General features: G+C 39.9%; 1 protein-coding gene across 3 annotated transcripts in view; it reads left to right on the top strand.

The window, feature by feature from the left end:
- The window catches only part of Ptpn4 (protein tyrosine phosphatase non-receptor type 4), a 183348-nt gene that overhangs the window by 158312 nt on the left and 11054 nt on the right, over positions 1-13982 (top strand). For all 3 annotated transcript variants that reach the window (XM_036202734.1, XM_036202731.1, XM_036202732.1), the window contains 3 exons: positions 366-494; positions 5600-5748; positions 12793-12928. In XM_036202734.1, the coding sequence (XP_036058627.1) occupies positions 366-494; positions 5600-5748; positions 12793-12928 (414 nt within the window). The remainder of the gene's footprint in view (positions 1-365; positions 495-5599; positions 5749-12792; positions 12929-13982) is intronic.

The raw sequence follows: 13982 nt of genomic DNA, 5'->3' as shown, positions 1-13982 counted from the left end.
ACAGTCAGATAGATCCCTGAGCTCATTGTCGTTGCCCCCCCCCCCCCCAGCTAATCTAGCCAAATTGGATGCACTCCAAGTACAATGACAGACCCTTTCTCCAGAAAAGTTACAGAGCTATGGAAGACACCCAACACTGACCACTGTACTACATGTGTGCACATGCACACTCATATATGTGTGCATACATTCATACAATATCAAATGCATACATTAAAAGCATTTGTAGTTGGAAGATCTAAGTGAAACGGGTATTTTCTGTAAATTTGGAAGTTCTTAAAAATTAAAATACTTGGAAAGTTGGAGATTTTAAATTCCTACACCTAAAAATGTAATTTTGTGTATTCGATTCTGTTGATAATCAGGTTAAATGTCACCAGTATTGGCCAGAACCCACAGGAAGCTCATCCTATGGATGCTATCAAGTCACCTGCCACTCTGAGGAAGGAAATCCTGCCTATATCTTCAGGAAGATGACACTGTTTAACCAAGAGGTAAGAAGTCAAGATTGTCTGTTCAGAAGAGTTGATGTAAAGACTTTGAAAGCTGAAACTGTTTTCAGTTTGAGTAATAGATACTGGGAAACAAGAATCACTCAACTGTTGACTAGAAAAATGGTTCAGCAGTTAAGAACACTTGCTGCACATTCTTCAGGACCAGAGTTCAGATTCTAGCACTGATATAACAAGCTGGGCATAACTGTAAGTGCCTGTAAACCCAGCTCTGAGAAATCAGAGCCAGAAGGATCCCTGGGCTTTCTGGGTTTTGCCATAGCTATGAGCAAGGGCCAGGTTCAGGGAGAGACCCTATTCTAAAGGAATGATTCTTCATATAGTCACATACACACATACACACATAAAAGTAAGTATCAACTGTTTGCTTTAATGGGTTACTTTGGAATTATATAAATATTACTCTTCTGTATTATAAATACTTTTTCCACTTCTAGTGATAAATGTGGTAATCAGTTAATTGGAAGTTTGGCAAATATTACTGTTATCAGTTTGCTTATTCATAACATTTGCTTATAAAAAGTTTTAGTGCATGAGGCTGGAGAGATGGCTCAGAGGTGAAGAGCACTGACTGCCCTTCCAGAGGTCACGAGCTCAATTCCCAGCAACCACATGGTGGCTCACAACCATCTGTAATGAGATCTGATTCCCTCTTTTGACGTACAGGCAAACTTGCAGAAAGAATACTGTTTATATAATAAATAAAATAAATCTAAAAAAAAAAATTTAGTGCAAACAGTATTAGGAAAGTATTTGGATATATCTGGGGCAATAGGTAAAGCTGTTAAAAGATGTCAAGTTGTTTTCACTTTTTTCCAATAGTAGAGAAGAAGAGCAGCATCACAGTTTGGTCATATGGGGAGAAAAGTCGCAGCAGGGCCTTTGCCAGCAAGCCGATTGCAGCTTTCTGACTGCCAGCTCTTCTTAATTCTACCACAGTCATTCCTCTTGGCTTCCAACGCCAGGAGTAGACCCTGATTAATGAGTGACGGCTTGGTCCCCTAGGTGGAATGTATATGTACATCGTGCTCTAGCCCTGGCAGGCTCTAGAGACAGTGGCCTTAGATTCACTGCCCACAGTTCATCCCTTCCCTGACAGCTGCCCGTCATCTTGTGTCACTCTTGTTTTTGAGACAGGGTATTACTGCATACCCCTGGCTGGCCAGAACCTCGTGCTGCCTCTCCCTTCCAAGTGCTGGGATGGAATGTTTGCACCACCACACCCAGCAACACTGCCTGTCATTCTAAAGGTACCCAAAAGAAGGAATAACCACAGCACAAGCTGGGACGGCCCAGGCCTTTTCCATCAGCAGTTAAAGCCTTGAAACTCCAGGGTAGGGTAGTGACAAGTGAGGTGGAGCCTGTCTTGCAATAGAAGGAAGGAGCAGGAAGCTGCCTCTGAGGGTCTGGGGGAAGGGACAGTCATTCAAATGAGACTCAAGGGTCAAGGGTTTGCTGGGGTAACGTGTGCTCTGTAGGTGGAGCCATTAGGATAGCGTGTGTGTGTGTGTGTGTGTGTGTGTGTGTGTGTGTGTGTGTGTGTGTGTGTGTGTAATGATTTCTATCTTCAACATAGTCCTATTTTTAGAGTCTATTTATAAAAATTAGCCAGGGCATTTTTATTTGTATATGCTGAGTACCTTAGAACTATGCAAAGATAAATTAATTTTAAAATTTGAGACAAATATGGACAAAAGAGATTTTCTACAAATATAAATGCACATACATTGACAGACAACCGACAGGTAGGTACTACATCCAAGTTGTGATTAACTTTTACTTCCATGTTCTCCCTTGAACGGAAATGGCATCCCCAGATTGAATGATGCTGAATGATAGTTATGTGTTTGAAAGTGTGTGAATAAGTAGTTCGATTGTATTTAGTCTTTTCATAAAGCCTTGTCAACCTAAAGATGGTCCTGGGAAGCAATAGATGTCATTTCATTTTTCACATGAAGGAAGCTCTAAAATCTTAAATGCCATAACTGGCAGAGTCTTTGAGCCAAGGTTCTTAATTAGTTCTACCTACCATTGCTCCCTCCCTCCCCAAGTAGATTTAATTCTTACTCAACTTGGTGTTTTTATTCCATCTCATTTCTAATATATCTGTATTGGGAGTTTTTATTTAAAAATGTGTCACACTCATGTATGTGTGAGTGCTTGTGCTTTTGTCATGGTGCACCCGGGGAGGGAAGACAACTTGTAGCATCTGGTCTCCTCCACCACTGGAGTTCCAGGGTTTGGACTTAGCTCGTCGTTCTTGGCCTCAAGCATCTTAACTGCTGAGCCTTTTCACTCTCCTGGGGCTTTCCCCTCTAGTCTCCACAATTTCATTTGCCTCATGTCAAGAGTATCTCAGTTTTTGTTCATACTCACACGGAGGTTTTTACTTTACCGTCCTTGTTCACCTGGAACCTCTTGTAGGTAATCCTTTAAGTAGTTCTCTGACCTTAGTTTATTTCTGCCTGTTGATTGACTGCCATGTTCAAAATTCTTTATAGATATAGAAACTGAGTTATAAAAGTGTAGTAATATGACAGGCAGTGGTGGCGCATGCCTTTAATCCCAGCACTCGGGTGGCAGAGGCAGGTGGATCTCTGTGAGTTCGAGGCCAGCCTGGTCTATAGAGCGAGATCCAGGAAAAGGCACAGAGAATTGTAGTTAGAGTTTTCCTGCCTGGCCCACAGTCAGGACAAATCTCTCTTACCCGCCAGTCCCACAGTCGCTCAGACCCAACCAAGAAAGCACACAGAAACTTATATTGCTTATAAACTGTATGGCCATGGCAGGCTGCTTGTTATCTACCTTTTCTATCTTAAATTAACCCATTTCTGTTAGTCTATACTTTGCCACATGGCGTGTGGCTTACCAGTGTCTTTACATGTTGTTTCTCATGGCGGCAGCTGGCGGTGTCTCCCTCCAGCCTTCTACATCCCAGAATTCTCTTCTCTCTTGTCCCGCCTATACTTCCTGCCTGACCACTGGCCAATCAGAACTTTATTTACACAGAGCGATATCCACAGCACTTCCCCTTTTCTTTTTTTTTAAGGAAGGTTTTAACTTTTACATAGTACAATTACATATAACAAAACAATTATCAAGCAAGAATTACAGTTACAATATTAAAGAAGATATCTTATCTATCTTATATTTGTGAGTCTAAGGTTTTATATGTAAGTTATCTTGTATCATAACTGAGGAAATTATAACTATCTAGTCTTCAACCACATCAAAGACCTCAGAAGGATATAATATTACCTGAGAACTGGGAGAAGGATGTAAGCATTTTTCAGGAGTCTTGCAAGAGTAGACAGAGACAGCTGGCAGCCTGGACAGTCACCTAATGTTCCTTTGTAAAGTTGGGGCATCTGTCTTCAGCCCACAGGGCTAGAGTCTCTCGATCACTTCTCTCAGTGTCCTGTAGAATGTCTGGTAGTTTCCTCTGTGAAGCAGGAACCTGAAGGACCATTTTGTCAAGCAAAGTTCAGTGGTCACCTTCCTATGGGTCCTGCATGTCCAGTTGATCGAGCAGTCCAGGCAAGAACAGTTTCTTGCCCAAATGGCTATTTTTGCCAAGGTGAAGATAAACTCCATATGAAGTGTCTTTAATGCCCATCCTCCTCTCTGAAGTAAATTGGTGCTGCCAGGAGCAGACATGTCTCACTGTCCAGAAAGTCTAAATTTTAAAAATATTTTAAATGCCATATTCTGTAGGTCTTTGAAGTATTTGAAGATTACCTATCTATCTGAAATATCTCTGTGTATATCTAGAAGACTTAACTAACATGGCTACGAGTATGATTATCATAGATGACTAATTATTAATCTATTTTTAATTCTCCATTTCAATTTAAAATGAGCTATACAAACATAATACCTTAAACAAGAGTAGAAATATACACACAATATAACAAAACTAACTTTAAGTTTGTATCAATAGACTAAAATCTATACCAATGTAAAACATTTTAAACAAGTTGTTGCTCTTTAGAAGTAAGTTCCTTAAACTACCCTTTTATCCTATTATATCTATATCACATCCCCTTTTCTTCTTTAGAAAGAGATCGTGTTTATAATCAATCTACTTTAAAGAAAAATATTGGTTTTTCTCTGTTCCACTCCAGAGGGCTCTTCTGATTTGGGACACAAGAATCTCTTAACCTTTTCTTTTAGCAATATGTCTGGGTTTAGAGAAGGAGTGAGCCAATTCCATCTCCAAAGCCAGCTTGATAATTTTGGGAATGTGGGCGTAGTTTCTCTTACTACTTCCTGCTGGAGGGGGGCGCTGTATCTTATGGGGACACAAAGAAAATTTTAGGATTATAGAGTAGTCCATGAGGGTGAACCTCTGAGCCAGTTGCCTTGAAACCATTCTGGATGTCAGATCATCTGGGCCATACTGTCACTGGAGACCTTTCAGGTGGTCTTGGCAGATCAAACCTGATGTATCTTAATCTGGAACAAATCCATAGCCTCTGGCTTTCTGTGGAAACAAAAGCAGAGACTCTTTTCCAAAGCAACATATCCTTATATCCAAATTTTGAAGTCACGCCATTTTCCTGCCTGGCCCACAGTCAGGACAAATCTCTCTTACCCACCAGTCCCACAGTCGCTCAGACCCAACCAAGAAAGCACACAGAAACTTATATTGCTTATAAACTGTATAGCCGTGGCAGGCTTCTTGTTAACTACTTCTTCTATCTTAAATTAACCCATTTCTGTTAGTCTATACTTTGCCACATGGCTTGTGGCTTACCAGTGTCTTTACATGTTGCTTTTCATGGCGGCGGCTGGCGGTGTCTCCCTCCAGTCTTCTACTTCCCAGAATTCTCTACTCTCTTGTTCCGCCTATACTTCCTGCCTGGCCACTGGCCAATCAGAACTTTATTTACACAGAGCGATATCCACAGCAGAGAATCCCTGTCTTGGGGAAAAAAAAAGAAATACTGGGTTTTAGTGAGTTTAGACACTATGGCAAGAGGAAAAGGGAAGGTGGTTTTGCTTTCCTTCTAAAGTTAAAATGGCATGGATGTTTATACTTTAAAGGCGGTCCCTGTCAAAGTGTGTAACTTTCCACTCTCATTTAGAAAAACGAGAGTCGCCAACTCACTCAGCTCCAGTACACAGCCTGGCCTGACCATGGAGTGCCTGATGATTCCAGTGACTTTCTGGACTTCGTTTGTCATGTGCGGAACAAGAGGGCTGGGAAGGAAGCGCCCATTGTTGTTCATTGCAGGTACGTGATTTCCTGTCCTTAGTATGGGACTGACTGGCTGCTCGGGGAGTGCATACTGTACTTTGGCCTTTTATTGTGGTTAATACCGTGGTATTTAGAGCGAAGGTGTGCTCTGAAGCTGGAAGACAAAGGAAATATCCTAATCAAACTATGGAAAGGGGAAAAAGAGCTGTTTTCTAGTTCTTTTCCTATTTTAATGTCTCTGAAATTGGAATTGTCTTACAATTGATTGTCACATAGATCTGATGAAATACTACCTTTATCTTCATGTGTTTGTGTTGGTATATCAAGATATTCAAAACTGTAATTTATAAAAGCAGGCATGTGGTTTTTCAGTTTTAGACTGCAAGACTAAGTGTGTCCAGCAGAGGCCCCTAGCACACGAACAAGTGGAGCTAATAAAGTGAACATAGATAGCCTGTGGGCCTCTGAAGCTCAGCCAGTGTGGAAAGTATCAGATTCAACTTGTCGTCCTTTTTTTGGGCCCTTGGGTCTCCTCTAGATTTTTTTCCCTACTATATTTTTGGTGATATTTTTAACTTTATCTTACTGTTTTCTTTTATTATTTTAACATTTTTGAGATGAGGTCTCATGTAACCTATGCTGGTCTTGGGCCTTTTTTGTAACTGAGTCCTCCACCTCCCCAGTTCTGGGGTTATACATGTGTACTCCCATCCCTGCCTTAAAAAAAAAAAAAAAAAAAAAACCTTTTATGTTTTTATTTTTAATTCCCTTTCTTAGGTTTATCTGTTTGTGTTTTTCATTATTCAACAAGCCTTTTCTTGTTTTTAATCTTCTGTTTTTTCCTCTCCCCTTTTATAACTTGTCTTTACTCTTCTTTTTCCTTTTATTTAACACTGTTTTTTTGCATCTGTTTTCTCTCCTTTCCTGGCTTTTCCCTTTATCTCATTGTTTACTATTTCCACATTTGCTCTAAATAATTTTGACTTCACAGTATAATTTCCATTAGTTTTGCCATTTTCTCTTCTTTGGTCATTGATGGTATATTATGGGCTTTGGTCAATTTTGTTTGTTTGTTTTTGTTTTTTGAGACAAGGATTCTCTGTGTGGCGCCAGCTGTCCTAGAACTTGCTGTCTAGACCAGGCTGGCCTTGAACTTAGAGATCTGTCTGCCTCTGCCTCCCTAGTGCTGAATGAAATGTGTGGGCCACTATTGCCCAGCTGGGCTTTGGTCAATTTTAACTGTACAACATACAGTGTGGTGTTACTATTGATAAACCAATTTGTTTTCATCTCCCTTAGTGGTATTGGGGGTCTAGCCTGCAAGAGTAGGCTGCTCACTAAGCAGACCCTCAAAGAAAACTGGAATGAAAATCCACACCAATGGAAACACAAATTAGGACATAGAAATACTCCTTGATTACTGAATTCAAAAATACTAAGACAGAGAAAATGGTGGGTGAATCTGCTGTGCAGTGGTGACACACATCTTTAATCCCAGCACTTAAGAGACAGAGGCAGGCAGATCTCAGTGAGTTCAAGGCCAGTCTGGTCTACAAATTGAGTTCCAGGACAGCCAGTAATGTTACACAGAGAAACCCTGCCCCGAAAAACGCAAAAAAAAATGGTTGGTTGAATTCAAACATTTTCCTATATAAACAGATGAATGAACTAAGGATTTCATATCAGGATTTGGAAAGAAAGCTGTCAACACGGGAAAAAGTAAGCAAAGTGGATGGGAAAGTTAATGTGCACATGACTGAGGAATTCATCAAAGACATTGAGGTTAATAAACTCAAGCAAGCAGCAATGGTGAAAATGAAAAACTCAGTAGAGCTAATGTGTAAAGATTTCCAAATCTAGGGAAGAAATCAACATCCAAGCCCAAGAGGTATTTAGAACCCCAGATTGCATGACCAGGGAAGAACCACTCCATGGTACAATGTACTCAGAATGTCAAAATATCAAACAAACAATATTAAAAACTGTAAGACAGCATAGGAGAGCATACATTGATACAGACACGGGGATCTTTGTGAGATTAAGGCCAGCCAGGACTACATAGTGAGCCCTTTCTTGAACAAAATAAAGCAAACTATAGGTAAAAAACAGCAACTCACTTATAAAGGCAAGCTTAGGGACTGGAGAGATGGCTCAGCAGTTGAGAACACCGGCTGCTCTTGCAGAAGGCCTAGATTTGATTTCCAGCACCCACGTAGTGGCTCATAACTGTCTATAAGCCTAGTTCCAGAGGATTTGATATTTTCTTCTGACTTCCTTGGGCCAGGAATGTATGTGATGCACACACATAATACATATACATATACCTCAAAATAAATAAATGTGAAAAGTGCGGTTGAGATAGTGAACTGTCTGGGGCAGAGTGGGGAGAAGGCAAGCAAACCAGACCTTGCAACAGGGATTTTAAGAGCCAGAGAAGCATAAAATGTTGTATTTCAATTCCTGAAAGTGAACAGCCAATAAAACTGCTATATCCAACAAAGCTACCTTTTTAAAAAAAATATATTTATTTATTTACTTACTTACTTATTTATTTATTATGTTTTCTGCCTGCATATATGCCTGCACATCAGAAGAGGATACCAGGTCTCTATAGGTGGTTATAAGCCACCATGTGGTTGCTGGGAATTGAACTCAGGACCTCTGGAAGCACAGCCAGGGCTCTTAACTTCTAAGCCATCTCTCCAGCCCAAAGCTACCTTTTTTTTTTTTTTTTTTGGGTTTCTCAGTGTAGCTTTGCACCTTTCCTGGAACTCACTTTGGAAACCAGGCTGGCCTCAAACTCACAAAGATCCGCCTGCCTCTGCCTCCCGAGTGCTGGGATTAAAGGCGTGTGCCACCAACGACCGGCCCAAAGCTACCTTTTAATGTGAACAGAAATAAGGACATTTCAACAGTAAAACAGTTCATGACCACTAAGTCAGCATTGCAAAAGATACTTAAAGGGATCCTAAAAGTAGGGGAGTAGGAAAGATAGATTCAATCAAGAGGACACAGGAAAGAGTAAGTTTCATGAGAGGACTAAATGAACAAAGGATACCTAAACCCATCATACCATGTTCAACATAGTAAGACAGTGAATTCCTAATGCAGATAGGGCAAGTGCAAAGAGCAACATTAGTCTAACCACCCACAACAACAACCAGCAAAGGGAGGTTGGAGGGAAAGAAACGGGAAGAGAAAAAGGAAGACAGGAAAGGAAAGACAGAAGATGTGTGCCCCCAACATAATAACAACTAACTGTAACACACCTGGAGCCAACATTATACTTAACTGCAGAGAACCTCCTCTAGTCAAGAACAATTCACATAGTCAATATAGAGCTTTATACTTGATTCAGTATAATCTCAAAATCTTAGCTAGACTAACAAGACAAGAGAACAAAAAAGATAGAAATAATGAAGGGGAAAAGTTAGATTAGCCCTAATTTCTGGTCACATGATCCAAGTTTTGAGAGACCTTAAAGATTCCATGAGAAAATTTAGCTCTGAAAAACACTTAGTAAAGTAACAGAATTTAAAAAAAAAAAAAATGAGCATACAAAATCTAGGTAGCTTTCATATATATCAGTAACAGATTTGTCAACAAAGAATTAGGGGCAGAGGAGTCCCATAGCTTCAATAAATAAAAGACCTCAGAATAAACATAATTAAGGACGTTAAAGGCCTCTCTAATCAAACTGTTTAAATACTGAAGAAAGTGATTGAAGACCCTGCAAGTTGAACAGACCTCCCATACTCAAGGAGTGCCACAGTAACTCTAAAAATGTCTGTGCTACTAAAAGTAACTTACAGACTGAACATAATCCTGGTCAAAATTCTAGTGACATTCTCTACAGAACTGGAACAGATGGTCCTAAAACTCACATGACCCAAATAGCATACCCCCTTCGTCCATTCATAAGCAGAGTGTATCACAATACCTGATCTCAAGTTACGCTATATAGCTGTAGTGGCAAAACCAGTGGAATCCTGGCATAAAACAGACATGGAGACCAGTGAACTAGAAAAATGGACCCAGAAGTAAATGCACACAGTTACTTCTACCATTTTACAAGGTTGAAACATACTTATTTCTTTGTTAGTATTTGTCTCTTGTTAATCACAAATTATTCTTCAGCCCCAGCTGATAAGAAACAGCCAACTCTTAATTCAAATCAAATGAACAGCTCTGATAGACTGCTTTTGAGAGACTCCAGTTCCCTCTGAAACTTCACAAGTCAGGCCTCCATCATCTTTGTTGCTCTTAGCATTATCTTCCAACAACTCATTAAGCTCCAAATACTCACTGACTTTTCCAAGTCAAAGCTCCAAATTTTCCACCTTTCTCCCATAAAATACCCCAAAGCATAAGCTACATAGGACTGTCACAGCAAGGCCACAGTCTTAGTACCAGTTTCTGCCCTATTTTAATTTTCTTCTGCTGTGATAAAACACTGACCAAAAGCACTTGGGAAGGAAAGGATTTACTTTACCTTAATAGTTTACTTTCCGTCATGGAGGGAAGTCAGGTCCGGACTCACGGTAGAAACCTAGAGGCAGAAACTGAAGAAGGACTACAGTGGGTACTCCCTTGCATCTACTGACTTGCTCACCTACTTTTCTTACATAGCCTACGTATACCTGCCAAGGACACTGCTCCCAGAAGTCTGGACCCTCCTATATCAATCAGCAATTAAGAAAACGCACCCCTCAACACATGCCCACAGGCCAGTCCAGTGGAGGCAGTTCCTCAATTGAAGTTTCTCTTGTTGTGACTCTAGTTTTTATTGAATTGATAAAAAGTAACCAGGCCGGGCAGTGGTGGCATACCCTTTAATCCCAGCACTCGGGAGGCAGAGGCAGGTGGATCTCTGTGAGTTCAAGGCCAACCTGGGCTACAGAGTGAGTTCCAGGAAAGGCACAAAGCTACACTGAGAAACCCTGTCTCGAAAAACCAAAAAAATAAAAATAAAAATAAATAAAACCAGCCACACATATATTACAGAAAAGACAACCTCCTCAATACATGGTGCTGGAAAAACTGGATGTCCACTTGTAAAAGAACAAAACTAGATTCATATTTCTCACTCTGCATAAATATCAGTTTACAATGGATCAGAAACCTTAATAATCTGAAACTCCTAGAGGAAAGCATAGGTCAACATGGCACAAGCAGGAACTTTCTGAAAAAGAGTAATAGCTCTGGAAGTAATGGTGAGAACCAACAAGTGGAATTGAATCAAATTTTAAAGCTTTTACACAACAACTGGAGATCTGCCAGGATTAATATCTAAAAAGATCAAAAACAAAATATCTACTCAGAAGCCAACAGTTCTCAAAAGAAGAAATAAAAATAGCCAATAAATGTATGAAAAATGTTCAACATCCTTTAGTTACCAAGGAAATAAAAATTAAAACTAGTTTGACATTCCATCTCATTCCACTCAGAATGGCCATCATAAAGAAAATATATGATGGTTGCCGGGCGGTGGTGGCGCACGCCTTTTATCCCAGCACTCAGGAGGCAGAGCCAGGCAGATCTCTGTGAGTTCAAGGCCAGCCTGGTCTACAAAGTGAGTTCCAAGACAGGCGCAAAGCTACACAGAGAAACCCTGTCTTGAAAAACCAAAAAAAAAAAAAAAAAAAAAAAAGAAAATATATGATGGTGAGGATGTGGAGAGAGATGAACTCTCATTCACTGCTTCTGAGATTATAAATTAATTGCTCCAGCCCCTGTGGAAATTAGTATGTAGGTTCCTCAAATATTGAACTATCATATATACCACTGTTTAGTATATACTTAAAGCACCAATGTCACGTCAGCACACAACAGAGATTCTGTATTTATTGCTATACTGTTTACAATAGCACAGATACAGAAACAGCCTAACAACACAGATAAATGAATGAGGAAATGTGGTGCGTATGTAAAATGAATTCAGTGTAAAGGAGAATGAAAATATCATTTAGAAGAAAGTTGATAGAACTGCAGCTCATCATATTAATTAAAGTAAGCCAGGTTTAGAAAGACAGATTTTGAATATTTTTGCTAATATTTACTGTAAGAATACATATGATATCCAAGTAAGAAGGGGACTGCAAGAATGAAGGGAAAGAATGGAAGGGAAGAGAGGGAGTTAATGGGAAGGATAGAGTGTTCCATGTTTTTTATCATAGAGAATTTGGATTTAAATATATACATATGACATGAAAGCAAAAATGTACTGATGGTGGAGGGAGACCATGGGGGGTGTAGTGGGAGGGAGTTAAATATGAGCAAAGTATCTTGTTATGCATGGAAAATGTCATGAAACCCATCGTTTTGAATTGTGACTTTAAAACAATGAAGAGGCCAAAGTCGGGGCTGGAGAGATGATGGCTCAGTAGTTAGGAGTACTTGTTCTTCGTCAGAGGACCAGGGTTCAATACCCACACTCCCATGGGGACTATTCACTACCTGTAACTCCTTTTGCTGGGGATGTTACCACCTTCTGACCTCTGTGGGCACCAGGCACATGCACATGGTACACTTGCATACATGTCGGCAAACACTCATACACATAAAAATAAAGTATTTCTGTAAAAACAAGTAAGATTCAGTATCAAGAATGGTGAGATATGGTGGCTTCTTTGTAGTAAATCTTCAGTAGGTGCTATAGTTATGCTTATAGATTATGTCTTGGGAGTTTTTTTTTTAAGTATCTGAATGGTAAGTTTGATATAAATTAACTTTGTTTAAAACATTACCTTATAAAACATAATTGTCGGGTTGGGGATTTAGCTCAGTGGTAGAGTGCTTGCCTAGCAAGCACAAGGCCCTGGGTTCAATCCTCAGCTCAAAAAAAAAAAAAAACACCATAATTGTCATTTATGTATTTGTTAATGATGTATTATTTTAGATCTACTTTGCATTTTAAAATGGTTTAAAATATTTAACAGTTGACTTGCTCGCTTTATGAAATAAAACCTTAAAATGAAATTGTTTTTCTTTGTTGTGATGTGATACTTTGATATTTGTGCAGTTTCCACAAGTTTCACAATTGCACCACTAAAACTTTACACATCTCTCTCTCTCTTTTAGTGCTGGAATCGGAAGGACTGGGGTTCTTATTACAATGGAAACTGCCATGTGTCTCATTGAATGCAATCAGCCAATTTATCCACTAGACATTGTAAGAACAATGAGAGATCAAAGAGCTATGATGATCCAAACACCTGTAAGCACTATACTTCATATGTACATGTATCTCCTAAACATGGTGGATCTAGTTATAATCTTCATTCTCTATCTTTTTATCTTACACACAAACACACACACACATATATGACAGGGTCCTACCATGTAGCCAGGCCGCCTACAACTATGTATCCCAGGCTGGGCTCCAACTCCTCAGCCTCCTGACAAGTATATGCCATAAAGTCTTCCTCTAAATTATACTTTTGTCTTTTTAATTCTTACTCAGAAGCTATTATTCTGTATTATAATAGTCACTACCACTTGGTATTAGACATAACAATATAGTGGAAGGCTGCCATATTCATCCTTTTAGGTGTCATCTCTGTTTGCTTTTTTGTTTTGATTTGTTTTGTTTCTTTGAGACAGGATTTCTCTGTGTAGCTTTGCGCCTTTCCTGGATCTCACTCTGTAGCCCAGGCTGGCCTTGAACTCAGAGATCCACCTGGCTCTGTCTCCCGAGTGCTGGGATTAAAGGTGTATGCCACCATTGCCCAGCTCTGTTTGCTTTTTATGCTGCAACAGCACAGTAAAGCAGCAGATACCTATGGCCTACAATGTCTGAAATACTTACTATCTGGCCTTTTACAGAGACAGCTTTGCCAACATGTAGATGGCTTAGCGTGGCAACTCTTTTGAGTATTTTCCTCGAGGAATGCTGTCAGTGAGAGCATCCCTAAACTGGAGAGTCTTTGGTTTCTCGAGACAGGGTTTCTCTGTGTAGCTTTGACTGTCTTGGAACTCACTCTGTATACCAGGCTGGCCTTGAACTCACACAGATCCACCTGTCTCTGCCTCGAGTGCTAGGATTAAAGGCATGTGCCATCACAGCCAGGCTAAGCTGGAGAGTCTTAGTAGGACTTTGTTTAGGACCACAGTTGTGGTGGAAAGCCTTTCTTTTTCCTAGGAACTTAAATTGCGTAACAATGACAAAATTCCTAGAAATTAGGCTGCTTATTCATTATATTCTCCACTGACTTTCATTCTGCGCTAGGAATCAAAAGAATCAAGAAACTTTAAAATTAGTGCTAAGATTG

This window comes from Onychomys torridus, chromosome 11 (assembly GCF_903995425.1).
Source record: "Onychomys torridus chromosome 11, mOncTor1.1, whole genome shotgun sequence".
Taxonomy (NCBI): Eukaryota; Metazoa; Chordata; class Mammalia; order Rodentia; family Cricetidae; genus Onychomys; species Onychomys torridus.
This window is presented reverse-complemented; position numbering and strand designations above follow the sequence as displayed.